The sequence below is a fragment of the Genypterus blacodes genome, unplaced genomic scaffold (assembly GCF_046128005.1).
Source record: "Genypterus blacodes isolate CSIRO-AG114 ecotype Tasmania unplaced genomic scaffold, CSIRO-AGI_Gbla_v1 ptg000120l_1, whole genome shotgun sequence".
Lineage (NCBI taxonomy): Eukaryota > Metazoa > Chordata > Actinopteri > Ophidiiformes > Ophidiidae > Genypterus > Genypterus blacodes.
The window spans coordinates 387,356-403,530 of record NW_027466923.1 but is presented as its reverse complement, the minus strand read 5'-3'; the positions used below and the strand labels follow the sequence as shown (position 1 = coordinate 403,530).

General features: G+C 42.7%; 2 protein-coding genes across 4 annotated transcripts; one reads left to right on the top strand and one right to left on the bottom strand.

Moving 5' to 3' along the window:
- Positions 1–3,026: 3,026 nt before the first annotated feature.
- tyw3 (tRNA-yW synthesizing protein 3 homolog (S. cerevisiae)) lies at positions 3,027–5,509 on the top strand. Its single transcript, XM_076162363.1, has 6 exons — positions 3,027–3,414; positions 3,528–3,608; positions 3,701–3,799; positions 3,920–3,991; positions 4,082–4,215; positions 4,308–5,509. Exons 1-6 carry the CDS (start codon positions 3,247–3,249, stop codon positions 4,567–4,569), a joined length of 816 nt encoding a protein of 271 aa, XP_076018478.1. The 5' UTR covers positions 3,027–3,246; the 3' UTR covers positions 4,570–5,509.
- A 125-nt stretch (positions 5,510–5,634) lies between these two features.
- LOC143010159 (ADAMTS-like protein 2) lies at positions 5,635–15,082 on the bottom strand. 3 transcript variants are annotated; one of them, XM_076162361.1, is made up of 20 exons: positions 14,943–15,082; positions 13,551–13,634; positions 13,280–13,383; positions 13,022–13,097; positions 12,808–12,910; positions 12,384–12,529; positions 12,152–12,275; positions 11,629–11,709; positions 11,356–11,531; positions 10,332–10,761; positions 10,069–10,134; positions 9,639–9,960; positions 9,388–9,488; positions 9,176–9,302; positions 8,238–8,451; positions 7,705–7,860; positions 7,450–7,620; positions 7,184–7,360; positions 6,880–7,033; positions 5,635–6,616 (listed from the first exon to the last, which is right to left on the bottom strand). In XM_076162361.1, exons 1-20 carry the CDS (start codon positions 15,033–15,035, stop codon positions 6,468–6,470), a joined length of 3,054 nt encoding a protein of 1,017 aa, XP_076018476.1. In that variant the 5' UTR covers positions 15,036–15,082; the 3' UTR covers positions 5,635–6,467. The 3 variants fall into 3 exon arrangements, 2 of the variants coding, with proteins under 2 accessions (XP_076018476.1, XP_076018477.1); XM_076162362.1 differs by lacking the exon at positions 5,635–6,616 and having other exon boundaries at positions 6,921–7,028; XR_012964766.1 differs by lacking the exons at positions 5,635–6,616; positions 6,880–7,033 and having other exon boundaries at positions 7,237–7,360; positions 7,450–7,613.
- Positions 15,083–16,175: the final 1,093 nt, after the last annotated feature.

Below are 16,175 nucleotides of genomic sequence, written 5' to 3'. Positions count from 1 at the left end.
AAAAGCCAGTCAGCCATCCAGTGGACAGACACAGCAGACTGATGAAAAGCCCAGCGGAGATGTCCTGGAGAGAAAGAAAGACGAGTTAGCGACTCAGCCATGTCTGCTAAAAACCACTTATAAAGGAAAACAGACTGCCAGTCACTTACTCCAGCTGCAGAGCTCCCACTGGTGTCAAGTGTGAGATTGTTGCTCTTCATTTCTACCCAGAACTTTGTGTAGTCCTGGACCACAGTGACACTACCATGCAGCAGCAGGAGCAACAAAAACATTATTACTGTTACATTTTAATGTATGGGCATCCAACAACATATATGTAAAGTTTTATTTAACCTATACTTCATTAAAAACAGTAGAGACTGAGAATTTACCTGAAGTAGATTTCTTTATAGTTACTGCTGTTAGGTGCCATCCACATCAGTTGGACCTTCTTTTTCGGTTTTCCTGATGCCTGACTGACAGTCGAGCTCTATAAACACACATACTTTAGACATAGCTAATGATATACAGATCATTACTGAACATTAATGTACACAGCTGTACTGTCATTCTGGGGCATACATCCCACTTCGGATGGAGCTGATTTTGATTGTAAGGCCACTTGGCTTTTAATGTTGGTGTATTTTGTCGATTTTAAGTTAAATGGCGCTCCCAGTAGTTATTGAATTAGCCAGAAGAGGAAATATAATGGTGTAAATATAAGAGCTGTGATACATTCACACACACCTCCTTGTTTTTACAGTTTAGTGCAGTGAACTCAGTGGTGGTGATGTTGATAAACTTTCCAATCGCCCACAGCTCTGCATGCAGAAAATCACAAGAGAATGGCCACAAAAAAATGTATTTGTTAAGAAAATACTATGAACTGCCCTGTTACATTACAGCCATGTCTATTATTTAAAGAATGATATTACAGTAATTTTACAGGGACCTGCTACTACTGGTGTTTTTGGTACTTCTAGTATTGCTTCTGCTGATGGTCCATGTATAATATTATAGTAGTAAGTACCACTAACTACCACTGGTTCTACTCCCACGAATACACCTACTGCTGCTGCTGCTGCAAATAGTGGCAATTGTTTCAACTGTCATTTGGTCTTATGCATCCTAAACACTGTGAGATAACATAAACTTTTCAAGTGAAATGTCTGGTTTACCTGGTTCCTGTTGGGTCCTGGCCTGTAATAAGAAACCCCTGAATACATTGGTTTTGCTTGGATCCACCTCCAGACTCACTAAGAGATAGGAGAGCATGGTGAAGAAGGGGGAGTAATGCTAATAAATGTGTGTTTACACCTTATCAGTCCTCTTGGGGAAATTAATGTCGACTCTACAGGAGAGGTCACACGAGTTTTGAAACTGTACAGTATCGAATCAGCAAACACACACAAGCATTAACATATGATCGCACTCATTCAGTGTGCAGATAGGTTGTTATGTTAAGCAGGTCGTGCTTCTTACCCGTTATGATTCCGCCGGGCCTATAGTAGGAACTAGAGGTAGACAGTGTGTATGGTGGGCTGCTGTTGGAGGGTTTGTATGGATGGTGATCAGGCATCATGCTGTCACAGGAAAGTGCCACAGAGCCATTGGGGAAACAGACACATTCCTCTGCACACCAAATGCACACCACCACTAACACTGAAACCTTAACTGTAAGAAACATCTGGTAAACAAGAGACAACACAATGAGAGCAATCTGCATCTATCTATCTATCTATCTATCTATCTATCTATCTATCTATCTATCTATCTATCTAAGTTGCATCACATCAATTCTTGGCGGTGGCCATACAGCTGTATCAGCCTGAAATGTTAAAATCAATTATAATCGATTCTTTCCGGAAAACACATTTAATGCTTTAATGCTCCTTGAAAAAATCAAAACAACTGAATTGAATCATAGTGGAAATAGAATAATTGCACTAATTACCCAAACAACAACAATAGGCCTCCTTTTTCAATTTTATTAAGAAATGTCTATAATATCTTGTATTTACACTTTTTCTTCAATGCAAAAAATTAATTTCAATTCAGATTTTATGTGACAGATATCCAAATTAGAGCTAAATTGAAGAAGGAAGTATATTTGCTGCACTGAACATAGATTGATCACTGTGATGTAACTTTAAACTCACCTTCTCCTTGAACCTGCTGGTCTTTCCTGCAGGCAAATTCAAAAGTTTGTTATGGAGCCTCTCAATCCTGTCTAAGGCCCAATATGGACTGAAACAATTCAATGAAATATTACCTGATGATCCCTGATGTGGAAATGGAAGTTGCCTTGTCCAGAGCAGTCCTTGGTGTGTCTGTGATCGGATTTTACCCAGGTGTGTTGCACTGGGACAACCTCCAGGATAATTAAGCCCTGGATCCTTAATACAATGGTCAATTATAATGTTATAATGTGCACACACACGCACACATAAACAGATGAAACCCTGCTATATTTTTTATTCAACATAATGTATTTCCTGTTTGGTTTCTGTAAATCCCATCTTGGATTACTGTGCTTAACCTACCAGCTATTGTCTTGAATGGGGGTTTTCACTTTGTCTTTACTTTTTTCCCATAGTTCTCAGGTATCAAGGGTTATGGTTCTCATCATTTTCAATAGTGTTTGTTTACCTCTTTGTTTGCAGGATTACTGAAAAACTAATCAAACTCCAACAACTCCATGTCCACTCTACAGGAAGCAAAGAACTCTATTTCAGAAAGCTGTCTCGAAGAATTTATGTTATAAACCAAAACATGAATATGAAAATGTTTTGTACTGTCAGGTGTCCCGCTGAGCAGCTTGATTGCTACTGCGTTATACTTCTTAAATGGCTGGCTCATTTCGACATAGTAACAGTCCATATATATACAGTCCATCACTTTATATAATGGAATAGATGTGCAGAGCGAGCTGTCAGCGCGCGCGCCGAGAGAAGGGCCGCGTCGCTACCCGATTTGGACCCGGCGGCAACCCGATTTGGACCACGCCTATTTAGAAACACGTATCCGGTTATCTGTATCCGGTCACCGGTTTCCTTTTACGACGTTTTAGACGGCATTTAAACAAAACTTGCAATGTCTACTTTGAAACAATATTATCGGATACGTGCCATGACAACTTTATTCAAATTATGATCTCCAAAAACTACGAACGCCGTAAAGATACTGCTGTGTATTGCAACGTTGTCTGGCGGAAACGCGATTTGCGAGCCAAATCAGGTTTCCGGGTGCAAATCGGGCCAATCTGTCATGGAGAATACATTCAGCCAGTGGAAGAAGCAGCGACTGAAGCGGCTGGACCTGAGTAAGAAGGGTAGTGTGGATGAAGAGATCGTTCATGTGATCAGTCTGTTGAATGGCTGTGAGGAGTACTTCAGCACCAGCTCCTGCTCCGGTAGAGTCATTCTCATCGACACGGTGAGACTTAAGAGTTCCGTACCCAAATGACATCAAAACATTCTCATTATCCTGAAAGATAACTTGGCAACTCCTGCACCCTTCTGACTGGTGACTTATCTCTGTCCCTCCAGGCTCCAGAGAGCAGTGCTGTCCAGAAACAGAACTGTGTTTGGCTGTTTGTCTCCCATCAGAAATGCAACTCTGATGACCTGGTGAGGCTTCATATGTAGTAATTATGTACAAATGTTTGAATACCAACATTCCTACTGAGACTAGTAACTGAATGCATGTTTGTGTTGATCAGATGTCGGCTCTGGACCGGTCCACTGGAGATGCCGTGTTGAAGTTTGAGCCATTTGTGCTCCATGTTCAGTGCAGGAGGCTTGAGGATGCTCAGCTCATGGTGACTATTCTTTGTTATATTCCTGTCCAGTGATTGCACCTGAAGTTTGTAGACAGGTTTGTAACATGTGAAACTATGCAGTTAGCTTTCCTTCCTTTCTCTGTCTTCTCCCTCTTGCAGCACTCAGTGGCTATCAATTCAGGCTTCAGGAACTCTGGATTAACCGTCGGCAAGACAGGAAAGATCATAGCAGTACGGTCTGAAGCATCCCATTTATAGCCTTTTCTCCTTTTAAGATGTTCACTGCTACAGCAGCACTATAACTGTATTTTGTCCCTGTAGGCAGTCCGTAGCACGCACAGCCTGGAGGTTCCTCTGAGCCACCAAGGAAGGCTTCTGGTTGGACGTGACTACATCAACTTCCTCATCCAGATGTCCAATCAGAAGATGGAGGAGAACATTAGGCGAATACAGAGGTCAGTTTGGTTGTGCTAGGTAGCCACGTTGCAACAAAAGTAACACACAGAAATATAAGCATCCGTAATTTAATGTGAATTTTTATCTTCAGGTTCTATCAGAATCTCCAGTCGGCTCTGCTTCGACTAGAACTACAAACCCCAGACACCCCAAATGCACCGGACCTACAAAACCTAGCCTCCCTTCATATGCTGAAGACGGTGAAGGCCGAAGAACGGGAGGAAAGGGACAAGACAAGCGTGTATAAACGGAGGAGGAAGAGAGGACAACAACAACAACAGCAGACTGATTGTGACAGAGACAGAGACAGCAGTCCACCAGAGCTGGATGACTGTCTGTCTTTATTCACATAGACAATATGGATCTGTGGATCTGCAGGCCTGTGTTCATGCTGCAAGTTTGACATTCCTTCCTGTCAAACTTCCTGGCTTCTCAGATTTCCAAATGGACAAATGTAAAACTTAAGACTTACCAAAATTTACTGTAGTTGGTATGGTTTAACGAGACAAAATGGAACTTATTTATTAAGTAATGTCTAAACCAGGAAAAAGCCTTGTTACAAACACTGATGTTATTTTCTCAGGAGTGGAGTTAAGTATTGCGATCAAAAGTATCAAAAGCTGTGTTGTTTACGTGACGTCCCAGCTGCTGAGGTGAGGGATCGGACCACCTGGTGTCTATTAAAGGTTCCACATTGTATTTCAGCTATTTTTTGAAATTCTGTGTGATCTGCAGTCCTAGAAATGTGTAATGTTTAATCTTTGGCAATCCAGCAAATGGGAAAAGTAGATGTTTGGCTAAGACAGGACAAGAATCTCAAAATGTTAGGGATAGATGTAAACATTCCAAAACACTGTAAACAAAGCTGTGTGGGGTTCGTCTCAGTGTTTGAACACCAAGCAATTGGAGGTGAGATGCAGATGCTTGTATAAAATTGTTTATTCTTCACTTGTGATACAGTACACAGTAACATTGAGAACAGTTGTGAAGCAATGTACCAGGTAAACAATCCTCTGGGGAAAAGACTGACAGACAGTCACACAGTGCACTGAGATTAAGTTTGAACTGGCAACCAATCTACACTTCTCCCTCCATTTCCAAAAAGCTGTCTTCATTCTTTACAGCAGCTCCGTCTGATCAACTAGCAGAAATATCTCTTCTGAACTGAAAGATTTCCTCTGGCCTGACGAATCTGCCTCCAAAAATCTCTTCTTTTGATTTCTGTTTCAATAAATTGTGACATTTCAGGGTCTGACATGTGAAAATATGCTAGGCTGTTTTACTCAATAGTCATATTATATCAACAGCAGTTTCATTTCAATGCGTCCAATTCAGAGATTAAGCAAACAATGGCTCTACAAAAAGCTGGAAGGGGAAAACTGCAAGCCGAGTTCAGTTACATCTTAATACAACTTTCAGTAACTCAAAGTGTGTCCTCTTCACACACCTGATTGTGCTCCTGTTAACTGTGTACAACCTTGGCTATATGGAGAAATATAGATCCCAGGAATGGGCTAAGGCCAGGTCTGATGGGGGCTCAATCACAATTCGTCCCTGGTCCTGTTTATCCTGTTTTGTTGCCACAGTAACAACAAAGCTGCCTTATTGACTGAGCAAAGAGCATCAACCCTGGATTACAGCACCTTGGAGGGAAGTGAGGGGATGTTAAAAACAGACTGACATTTAAAGGGAACATAAGTTTTCAGATTAGGTTTGCCCTTTGTGTTTGGGAGGTGAATAGAGACCAATGTGCCCGGTGGCTACAAAGTCCTTATTAACATTTGTTGGGAAGGAGGCAATGAAGAAACAGCTTAGGGAATGTTCTGTGTGAAAAGTCAGAGCATGAATCCTGACTGGGGCCAAAGCCCTTTACTTGATATAAGCTTTACTTTAACCCCCAATATACTAATAATGATAGTAGACACCGGTGAGAACCACAGGGAGCCTGTTTGGAGTCAAGAGCGTATAGTGTCAATACTACAACACAAAACAGTTGTACTTTAAGGAGCAGCTGTTAATGAAAGGAAATGGAGTTAAAGGATAACATGAGTCATTTACAGGACTTGTCAGCAGTCATTTCTGGGATATCTGTGAGACCACAGAGGGCCGTCAGTTACAGGGTTATGGTGATGTCATAAGTCCTTACATTGCTAGCAGCAGGCTCTTGTGTAGCACCAGTAGAAATGCAGTGTGACCTTTGATACCAGTGGTTGAGGCTGAGGATGTGGGTGTGGGGTAAAAGTTTACAGTTTTAGGGTCTGTGGACTTTACAGGACTGGCAGCAGGCCTTTCTGTAGTACCAATGGGAGCACAGCTTCACCTTAAGGACTAAGGCACAGTTGGCCGTTGGCTTGTCTTGGCAGGAGTCGTCTACTGCAACAGATGCTGCAGGGACCTCAGCTGGATCAACACACAAAACCACACAAAGTCTAAACAAGCAATGTTCCTGTACCTATACCTGTGTAGCAAGTCTCCTATTGGCTGATAACTTTTCCTCTTCAAACACACATTGATTTCTAAACAGCTTTTTCATTCAGAGCATTTCTACCCGAGTAAAGGCCATCTTGTCTGTGATGAAGGACGAGATAAATGTGCCTTTGCATAGGGAATTGAAATGAGTCAAACAGTACAGTGTGCCTGGAAGTGTGGCGTTGTTTTACTACCTGGTGATTCTGTTGGACAGCTCTGGATTTCACAGCTCTGTCTGGCTTCTGGCTTTAGGGTGGAGTCACAGCTGTGTCCCCTGGTTACAAGCTCCTCCCCTTGGTAACATTTCACTTCTCGAACCTTAATACCACTCCCACAGGTCTTACTGCACTGTGGGAACATGAAGGGTGGTAGTTAAACTAGAAGTGTAACCAAGTGCTATCAACTTTAGAAACAACAGTTAATATATGGATGAATGAATAATAAAACAAATATATAAAGTAAACAGGCTTGAGATGGGACAGGGAAAGGCATAGATACCTGAGACCAGGCAGTGGTGAACCATTTGGAGCACGGCCTCTGAAAGCAGGAGGAGCTCGTCTCTGGTTTGTTTGTTTGATCACAGCTGCCGTCTGGAAACTCTTTAAAAACACCGCCCTCTAAGCCCGCACACACCACTTGACGCTGCCTCGCGCCGCGCCCACACGTAGCATTACACTGACACAAGACAACAAAACAGAGAACAGACCTAAGTTGGTTCCGTGTCAATTCAACATGCACAAATGTGATCTTTATAGCTTGTTTACCTGTTGCCACTCCTGTTCCACCCAGTGTGGGGGGCAGTCTCTGTCCCCACAGGGATAGATGGCCAGAGGACGTAGTGATTGGTCGCACTGCTCCTCTGACATCACTACCCCACCTGCTGACCGGCACATGACTGCACGAACCATTCTCCCACCACCGCACACACCTGAGCACTGACAAGCATGCACACACTGATGATCAAATGCTTATAAACAGACCATGTGTACCATATAACAAAACTCAGTGTGATAACTTACAGGTCCCCATTCAGAGATGGTCCATCGTCTGTCACACGGCGGGCCTTCACATTCCTGATTTGCTATTGGCTGAGTTGATTCATTACATAATCGTAATTCCATAGAGCAACGAACTTCACGAGTCCGAACACCTTGAGAACCACAGCGAGCTGAGCACTAACACATACACACACACACGAACACACACATTAGCAGAAATGCAGGAAAATGCCAGCTGAGCAGCCCATTGCTGTTATGACATACTATATAATAATACATAAATTTATAATAAAAACCCTATTGTTTCTTTTGAGCCATTTGTTCCAGTCTCATCCAGAGTAGAGCAGCAGCTGTGTTAACTGCTCTTCCTCTCTGTTAACACAGTCTGTGAAGCAGTTTGGGCTACGGTAAGGAAACCTGGAATCCCCCCTTATAATCCATCCAACTACTATTTAATTTTAATGCAAGGTGTTGGTTGTGGCACCAAAACTTCATCTATGCTACATGAAATACACATCAGAACAACAGTATTCCAATATAGCTTGGTGTATTACCTCTGACCAATCAGAGACCTCCCACTGCGGTCCGCAGCTTTGACCAAGGCAGATTTTCCGATTGGCTGGTTTGTGCAGGTCATGTAACAAGCACAGCGAATCGTAGACCGAGGAGTCAAGACCGGGAGACAGCATCTTCCAGCAGCGCACTGTACGATATTGAAAGCCCTCACCACAAGTTTGAGAACACTCACTCCAACCACTTGTCTCCCATCTGAGGAAAAAGATCAGACTAGAGTCTTTCCATGTATTTCAAAGCAACCTCAAAGCATTTCCCGGCTTAGCTCACTTAGCTTGTTGCTCCCTAGAAAGACAAAGAAAAGCTCCCAAACACCTTCATATAGTACAAGAAAAAGGAAGAAACCATGGGAGAAGCAATTCAAAACATAGATTCCCTCTCCACTAACAGCCAGGTGTGCAATACAAACCACAGGTGGGAAATATGATAAAGAAATCCCACAAGAATACAGCAAAATATGAATAATAATAATAATAATATCTATATAGTAACATGAGTCCTTCTATTTCCTCCTCTTCATAAAAACAGTTCCAGTAGCCATCTTGGTGCAATTGTTATTACTGCTACAAGGAAGAGCTGTAATGCACTCTGAGAATGCAGCCTTACTTGTGGTTCCTTTGTACATACTGTATGTGTGTGTGTGTGTGTGTGTGTGTGTGTGTGTGTGTGTGTGTGTGTGTGTGTGTGTGTGTGTGTGTGTGTGTGTGTGTGTGTGTGTGTGTGTGCGCGCGCGTTTGCGTGTGTGTTTTGTTCCTGCTTCTAACGTAGTCTACCTTCATTTTCTCCCCTCAGCCATTAACTTTCGCAAAACCACTGGCAGACAGACAAACAAGGTCATAGAGAAGAGAACAGAAAACAGCCCAAGCTATAAATACACAGTATTTGAAAGTAGTTCAGGTTACAACAGTAAAAGTAGTACCTTGGGGGACACTCCTTTCCAGTGCACAACTCATGTGTGGGCTCTGGCCTGGTCAGAGAGTCACAGTAACTGTCATCTACTTCAGTGCCATCATACCGCACACACAAGGCATAGCTCGCACTGATACCTTGGAATATACATATACACAAATGAGACAAATCAAACAATAGAAAAGAAGCATTTTCATATTGATGTGTGTTTTATGTGTGTACCTGTTGTACATGTTGAACTGCACGGAGCGTAAGCAGAAACCTTCCAGCGATACATGTCTGCCAGACTGAGATCTGGGTCCAGGCCTACATCAAAGTCATTGCTAGAGAGAGACGAACACAGGAAGAGCATTTCCACAAGTGTTTCTCAAGTCAACGTGCATTATCTGTGCCTGAGGTCAGCTGGAGCATTGTTGTAAGCATTTAAGGGTTAACTTAAGGGTAATTTAAGTTGTACTCCAGTTCCTTCCTACCTCTCTGTGCTGGCTGCCTGGACTGCAGATACCTGTTGGAGCCTTATAATGCCAGTGTGTGAGTTTAATTGTGTGATAACTTGTGTTTGGGTGTGTGTCTCATTTACTTTGAGCAGATCTGGATTGATGGCGGAGTGTATTTCAGGCTCTTTGTCTGAATGTGTGCTTGTGGTGTCTATGTGTGTTTCTTCTTGGCTTTGTGTATCAACGGGTGTCTGTCTGTTTGAATGTGCGAGGGAGTGTGTCTGGTTGTATTGTAGCTCCTCCAAGAACACATAGGAGGCATCTTCTGGCGAGGACACAGACTGTAGGCCTTGACTACCTGTGAGTAGGTATTTACAAATAAATGCAGTCACATTTTGCTGTGTACAAAAATACATCAAATTAAATGAGATGACTGGGAAAGTTCAAATATGAAGGCCATTCCTACCTGTGAATGAGAGAAGGAGTGTATTGTCATTGGATGGCTCACTGTCAATCAAGTTGGAGCCCCTCCCTTAATAAGCAGAATTATTATCATCATTATTATTATTATTAATGTTAAGTCCCTAAAGACTCTCCAGTTGGTCCAGAATGCAGCTGCACGTGTTCTGACCAAAACTACGAAAAGGGATATAAATATATATAAATATTGATAGATACTGTGAACACTGTGCATACAAAGCTGACAAAACACGTAAAATGTTGACTCACTGTAGCCAGTTGGTGCCGGGGGTCCCTGCTCTTCTACATCATTGTGGCTGAACTGACTGGGGGCATCAGCTGGTCTGTAAACCAACATGGCTGCCGGTGGTGGAGGGCTGGGTGTCCGGAGCTCCCACATGAATTCCTCTTCCTGGAGCTGGATATCCGATGGGTCGTCAACTCTCAGATGTATATCCGTTTGTTCCACAGCTCCCAGCTGTGTGTTGTATTGATGGACAGACACAACACTTCCTCTGCTGTGGTTCACCAATCCGATGTGGTCCCCTCTGATGTCCGGGTTAACCTCATTTTGGGTGAGGTTAACAAGGGAGAGGGGTGAGCCTGAGGTGACTTCTTCTACAGCAGTGATGACATGAGAGTCATGGGGGATGGTGTACTCAAAAGTGATGTGAGGGAGTTTCCCATTTAGGTTGTAGTACTTCACAAACACAGAGAAAATCACAGGTTGAACACTTTAAACGAGACACAGCTGGCCCTGAAGTTTGTAACATTGCTATGTGTACCTGACGTTGTGTATGAAGAACTGTTGGTGTTACTGTGCTTCTTGGAGTTTATTCTGAAAGTTAGTTTATGCAACAGTAATGGTTGGGCAACACAGGTTATATTTTATTTCCACATGTAATCACACAAAACACAGGTCATTTGTGCCGGAGGTGTGTAGGCCAAGTTAGGACTGTAAAGCTGCCATTTGATGGACAGTGGAAATTGCAGTGACCACGCCTTAAACTATTGGTTAGGACGCTTACATTGACTTTTGGGGGAAATTACATCTGAACTAGGTCACAGACTTGATTTGTTTTTGGAGTTCAGTGATAGAGGAATTGTGGAATTGACCCTTAGAGAACCACAGACCATGGAGCTTTAGAGCAATTCTTAGACCATCAAATTTAGAGGCCCAGACCTATTGGACCAGGTGTGTGTTACTCCTCTGCTATGATGGTACTCTCTGTTTGCTGAATCTTCTTTTCAATGTTGTCCTGTGTGTATGTGTATATGTGTGTGTGTATACTACCATAACATTAAGGCCCTGAAGTGTGGGTCCCTGGGCAATAATGTACTCCAGCCCATCAGAAAACAAATTGCTTGGGCGACGGTATTTAAACACTGTTCCTGCCACGTGGAAGTTTTGAGGGTTGTCAAACACAGTGTTGCCGTTGAAGAAGAACTGTCCCGCTTCATCTGACAAGGCTGAACAGGAAGGGAAACGGACTAAGACAGTTACAGTCAAGCCCTGGTTCAGAGCCCAAACATACAGCACGAATATGAAGAAGTTGTAGGTTCTCACCCAGGATGTTCTCAGTCTTGTGTCTCTCTATAATCTGAATGTCTGTGGCTCCAACTGGGATGTTGGTGATGAAGACATAACCTGATGACAGACATTCATTCAACCACTTCAGCCCAACTTCACACTCAATGAAGACGTCCATTATAATTATAGTCATTTCTATCATCCTTGTCCAGAGTAGAGCAGAACTCCAGCTCTATTTTACCGCTCTTCCTCTCTGTTCCTTTGGTCTGTGAAGTGATCTGTTTCTTTTCTTTTTTATCATTTACAGTTTGACCCATCAAAACATTTTTTAAGCAATATCACTTGAGCTTAAAGTAGCAGTCAACACATGGAACTCAAGTATCAGTACCTTCAGGGTATGCATGCGCAAGTTTTGTGTGTCTGAATGTAATTTGCAGTGGCTTTGGTAAACAGCCCCTTTGGTGTTACAGAGCCAATTTTGACAGTTACACAAAGGATTCTGCACCAAATGCTTCAGTGTGTACATGATGAAATGGATATGCATTTGTGTGTGTGTTACCTAACTGTGTGAGTGTCTTCCTGTATGATCCAGAGATGCGCTGGCATGATGTTCCATTGCCTCCACATACACCACATTTGTCTACTGCCTTACTGCTGTATAGCTCCCCATCACAACCTACAGGCTGGAACAGAGGAGATTACACATTACATACACCTAGTTCGAAGATGTTGTTTGTAACATGAAGGCATCCCAATCATCACAGTAAATTGCTTTTCATTGGTGGGGTTACCTGGCAGATTCCTTCTATACAGACTCCATGGTTGTTGGCATCGTGGCAGAAGGTGCCATCGTGGGCAGGAACTAACAGCTGTCTCTCACCACAGATGGTTGTACACTGCAGGTCACATGGCTTATTGGAGATGCTGATGTAATCGGCTGCAAGGGATGTGTGATGAGAGAGAGAGGGAGAGAGTTTGCAAAGACTGGTTCTATTGACCTCATCTGATGAGGAAGGCTGATATGACAACTCAGAAAAGTAGAATTTGGTTGTTCTAGAAAATTATCTATTATCTCTTTTCCATACTTAACTCGAGCAATTTCAAATATATTGGTTCATATCTTATAGCAAATAAATGCTGCAAACCAAATATTTCGAACTATTCATTCACAGTATAGTTCTTCTGAGACATAGATCAGATGTAGACAGATGTTACCTGGATAGAGAGGTATCCACCGGTAGTGTCTTCTCCCAAAGGCTTTAGAGTTGAACTGAGAACATTGGTGCTGTTTGAAACTAACATTGGGGCTGGGGCAGGGCTGGAAAACATCCCAAACACACAAGGTGAGACATTATCAAGGGTTAAGGATGTAAGGCTGGACTGAAGTTGAAAGAATCTGTTTCATGTGAAAGCAATCAGTCTGTCATACCTGGTCTGGACAGAGCTGGTACTGTTTAGGCGAACCAACACAATATGAACTGTTTACATTTTGGGTCGTGGAAAGCCTGTGAATGGAAAAAGACACATTCAACAATCTGAAGACATCACTTTGGACTCTCTTCATGTCCTGATATCTTAACGACTAATCAGATAATCAGTAAATTGACGATAATACTGAAATCAATTATTATCATTAGTTGTAGCCCTTTTTCCTGGCTTTGTCTGGTGAGTGAGTCAAACATGCTACCTTTGTATGAGGCAGTGTCTCTCCTGACTTCTCACTCCTCCTCCACAGCTCCTGGAGCAGGAGGACCAACTGGACCATTCCCCCCACCACTGAAACACCTCCTCCTGAGAGAACATAGCATTGCACCGGGGTAAACTGGGTATTTCATTAGCAGTAGTGGATAAAAAACAGCTTTCACATCAAATGCTCCATGAGGCTTTGACTGCATATCTATACAAATTTGCAGTTGTAAACTTTTAATTCACTTTTGAGTACTTTGTCATTATAGCACCTCTGTTTTTTTGGCAGCCTGACTTCCATAGCTGTGTGTTTGTAGGTGGAGGCTGCGCTGCTCCACTCTCACTTCACTTCTGCCCTAGCAAACACATGGGACATACATATACAAACATGTGAATGCACATACACTGTAGAGGACCCAAGGTTACATCATGGAATATAAACAAAACAACAAAGGAAAGAATTAAGATACTTGATTGGAAAACTACAAATATAATGATAATGATATTAAGACTAAAACATGCTTTTTTCTATCAGCGCTCAATTAAAAAGACAGGGCCGCCCGCTCTTGATGGTCCACTGACTGTGGTAGAGCTTCTGGATGCCATTAAATCTATGCAGTCCAGAAAAAACTTTGGGCCTGACAGATTCCTGATGAAGCACCTTCTCCTTTGCGCATTAAAATGTATCACAAATCCCTATCACATGGCGTTTTGCATTCTGATACAAGAATCTATCTACCAAGTCAAGTCATTGCTCAGGAAAGTAAGTCACAAGTCAAGTCATACGAAATTCTGATTATCTACCCGTTTCCACAATTAAATCAGGCATTGTCTTCTTAACAATCTGACTTCTGGTCCCTGCACAGTGCTGAGACCGCTCTGACCAAGGTTCCAAACCATCTACTTCTGATATGATACAACTGATGGATGCTTTTAGTTGACTACCTCAGGTGGTACTCGTATCACAGTTTGAGAACCTGATTCCAATTATTATTATATTTGATTCAAATGAATTGGAGATGAATGTCTCCTCCTTGCCTCCCCTGCCTGTTTGTTTACCTTTTCTTTAGCTAGTCTGATCAGCAGATATACAGTTCAGGGAAATCTCTATTGCAGATTCAAATTCTCGTTTGTTTACTTGGCATGTGTGTGAAAGTAAAGCCACACACTCTTTTATCTGCAGAGAGCGTAAAACCATACACAGCTTGAGTGGTTTTAGGTAAAACCAAGAGTTAAGATCGTTTACAAGTTCATTTCTTGCTCTAACTGATTCACAAGCGTCACGACAATTCAAGAAAAGTTTAATATGTTAAGGTTCCGTGAGGCAAACACAGTATAACCCACTTCTACTACAAACACACTGTAAATGAACGTTCGAAGCAATCGGAATACTTCTCAAACTAACACTGGGCGGATTATATCTGCGCCGAATTAACGAGTGGCTGCAGTAATTGGGCAATACTCAAATGTAAGTATTGTGCTACGATGTGCGCGAATATAGAGATATTAGTTTATGTAAAGTGACAGAATCCTGAACGGAGTGAAGCGTGGGGTTTCCTCCACGGAATGTACCCGGGCGACCCACTAACCTTCAGGCATTTTTCACCGTTTGCGTATTTGGACGCAGCAAAGACACACTTCGCGCTCAGCAGAAGGCTATTTACCTTAACGGGCCACTCCATCGTTAACGGGAGAAGCAGAAACTGCAGGAGGATAAAGGAGTAGACCGGGTGAGCTAAAACTTCGTGACCGAACATGGTTCATTCATGTAGGAGCCGACAGTATATCCCTCCTCTTACCTCCCCTACTCACTCCCTCTGTCCTGCTTCCTCCTTCTCCTTCCCTCCTCCCTCATTTCGGACCTTTCTGATGTAGCGACGCCTTCTGCTCTCGCTCCCTCTCCCTCTCACACACACTCACATGCACATACACACAGACGCAGACGTATGCTCACAAAACATATGCAACATAATTACTGTTGTTGTTATTAAACATTTCCCCCCTCATGGCAGAAAACACATTAAATTTGGCACAGGCATGAGAAAAACGTGCAACAGTGCCCCCTAACGCACTGTGCAGTATTGCAGGCACATACATGCACCACATTTGGTAGATATGGGCATTTACTAAGGACAGACTCATTTCTCACTCAGATCCTGTAACAATCCCCAACAGGAAAGCTTGTTCAAACAACTGCAGAAAGACATTTAACTAAAGCCTTTGAGTTTGAGCACATCACTCCAGTTCTAGCGTCCCTATACTGGCTTCCCATCAGTGTTAGGGCTGATTTTAGGGACTTATTTTAAACATATAAAATACGTCAAGGCCTGGTTCTGTTATATCTCTCTGACCTTATCACCACCTACATTCCTGCGCAAACCTTAAGATCTCAGAAGGCCGGCTTACTTATTATCTCAAAGGTCAAGACAAAGACCTTTGGAAATAGAGCATTTTCTGTACCTGATAGAAATAATTTGGATGTTGACTGAGAAGGTTTGAGTATGTTTACACATGTGGGATGTATTTGAGAAGAGGCTATGCTTGGTGAGGTCCTGATGAATGAGCAATAAGAATGTCCTTTCGCTCCTTTCTCTCTCTGGGGAATATATGGCCCCCAGGGGTCTCAGCAGAGGTGTCAAGGAGTCTGAGAAGATGTGAACCTAGAGAAGGTCTCACTATCTCTTTGTCTGGGGAAGTTAAGTGAAACCATATGTTAGACGCTGGTAGATTATATAAGAACATCATACTACTCTGAATACTTCATACATTAAAATGGATGTGGATGGAAGTTTGTCTGCGTAGCAAGGATGAATCACAAGCCACCGACCTACCGACATCCAATCATAACACAACATGGATAAGGGGAATGCTCTTTAATGACGTGTAAATGCAAGCTC

Coding starts and splice junctions, on each gene's coding strand:
- LOC143010159 (XM_076162361.1), bottom strand. CDS start 15,035: ATGTTCGGTCACGAAGTTTTAGCTCACCCGGTCTACTCCTTTATCCTC. Junction 13,384..13,550: donor AGGCTGCCAAAAAAACAGAG/GTGCTATAATGA, acceptor ATGTTCTCTCAG/GAGGAGGTGTTTCAGTGGTG. Junction 13,098..13,279: donor AGACACTGCCTCATACAAAG/GTAGCATGTTTG, acceptor TTCCATTCACAG/GCTTTCCACGACCCAAAATG.
- tyw3 (XM_076162363.1), top strand. CDS start 3,247: ATGGAGAATACATTCAGCCAGTGGAAGAAGCAGCGACTGAAGCGGCTG. Junction 3,992..4,081: donor AGACAGGAAAGATCATAGCA/GTACGGTCTGAA, acceptor TTGTCCCTGTAG/GCAGTCCGTAGCACGCACAG. Junction 4,216..4,307: donor AACATTAGGCGAATACAGAG/GTCAGTTTGGTT, acceptor TTTTATCTTCAG/GTTCTATCAGAATCTCCAGT.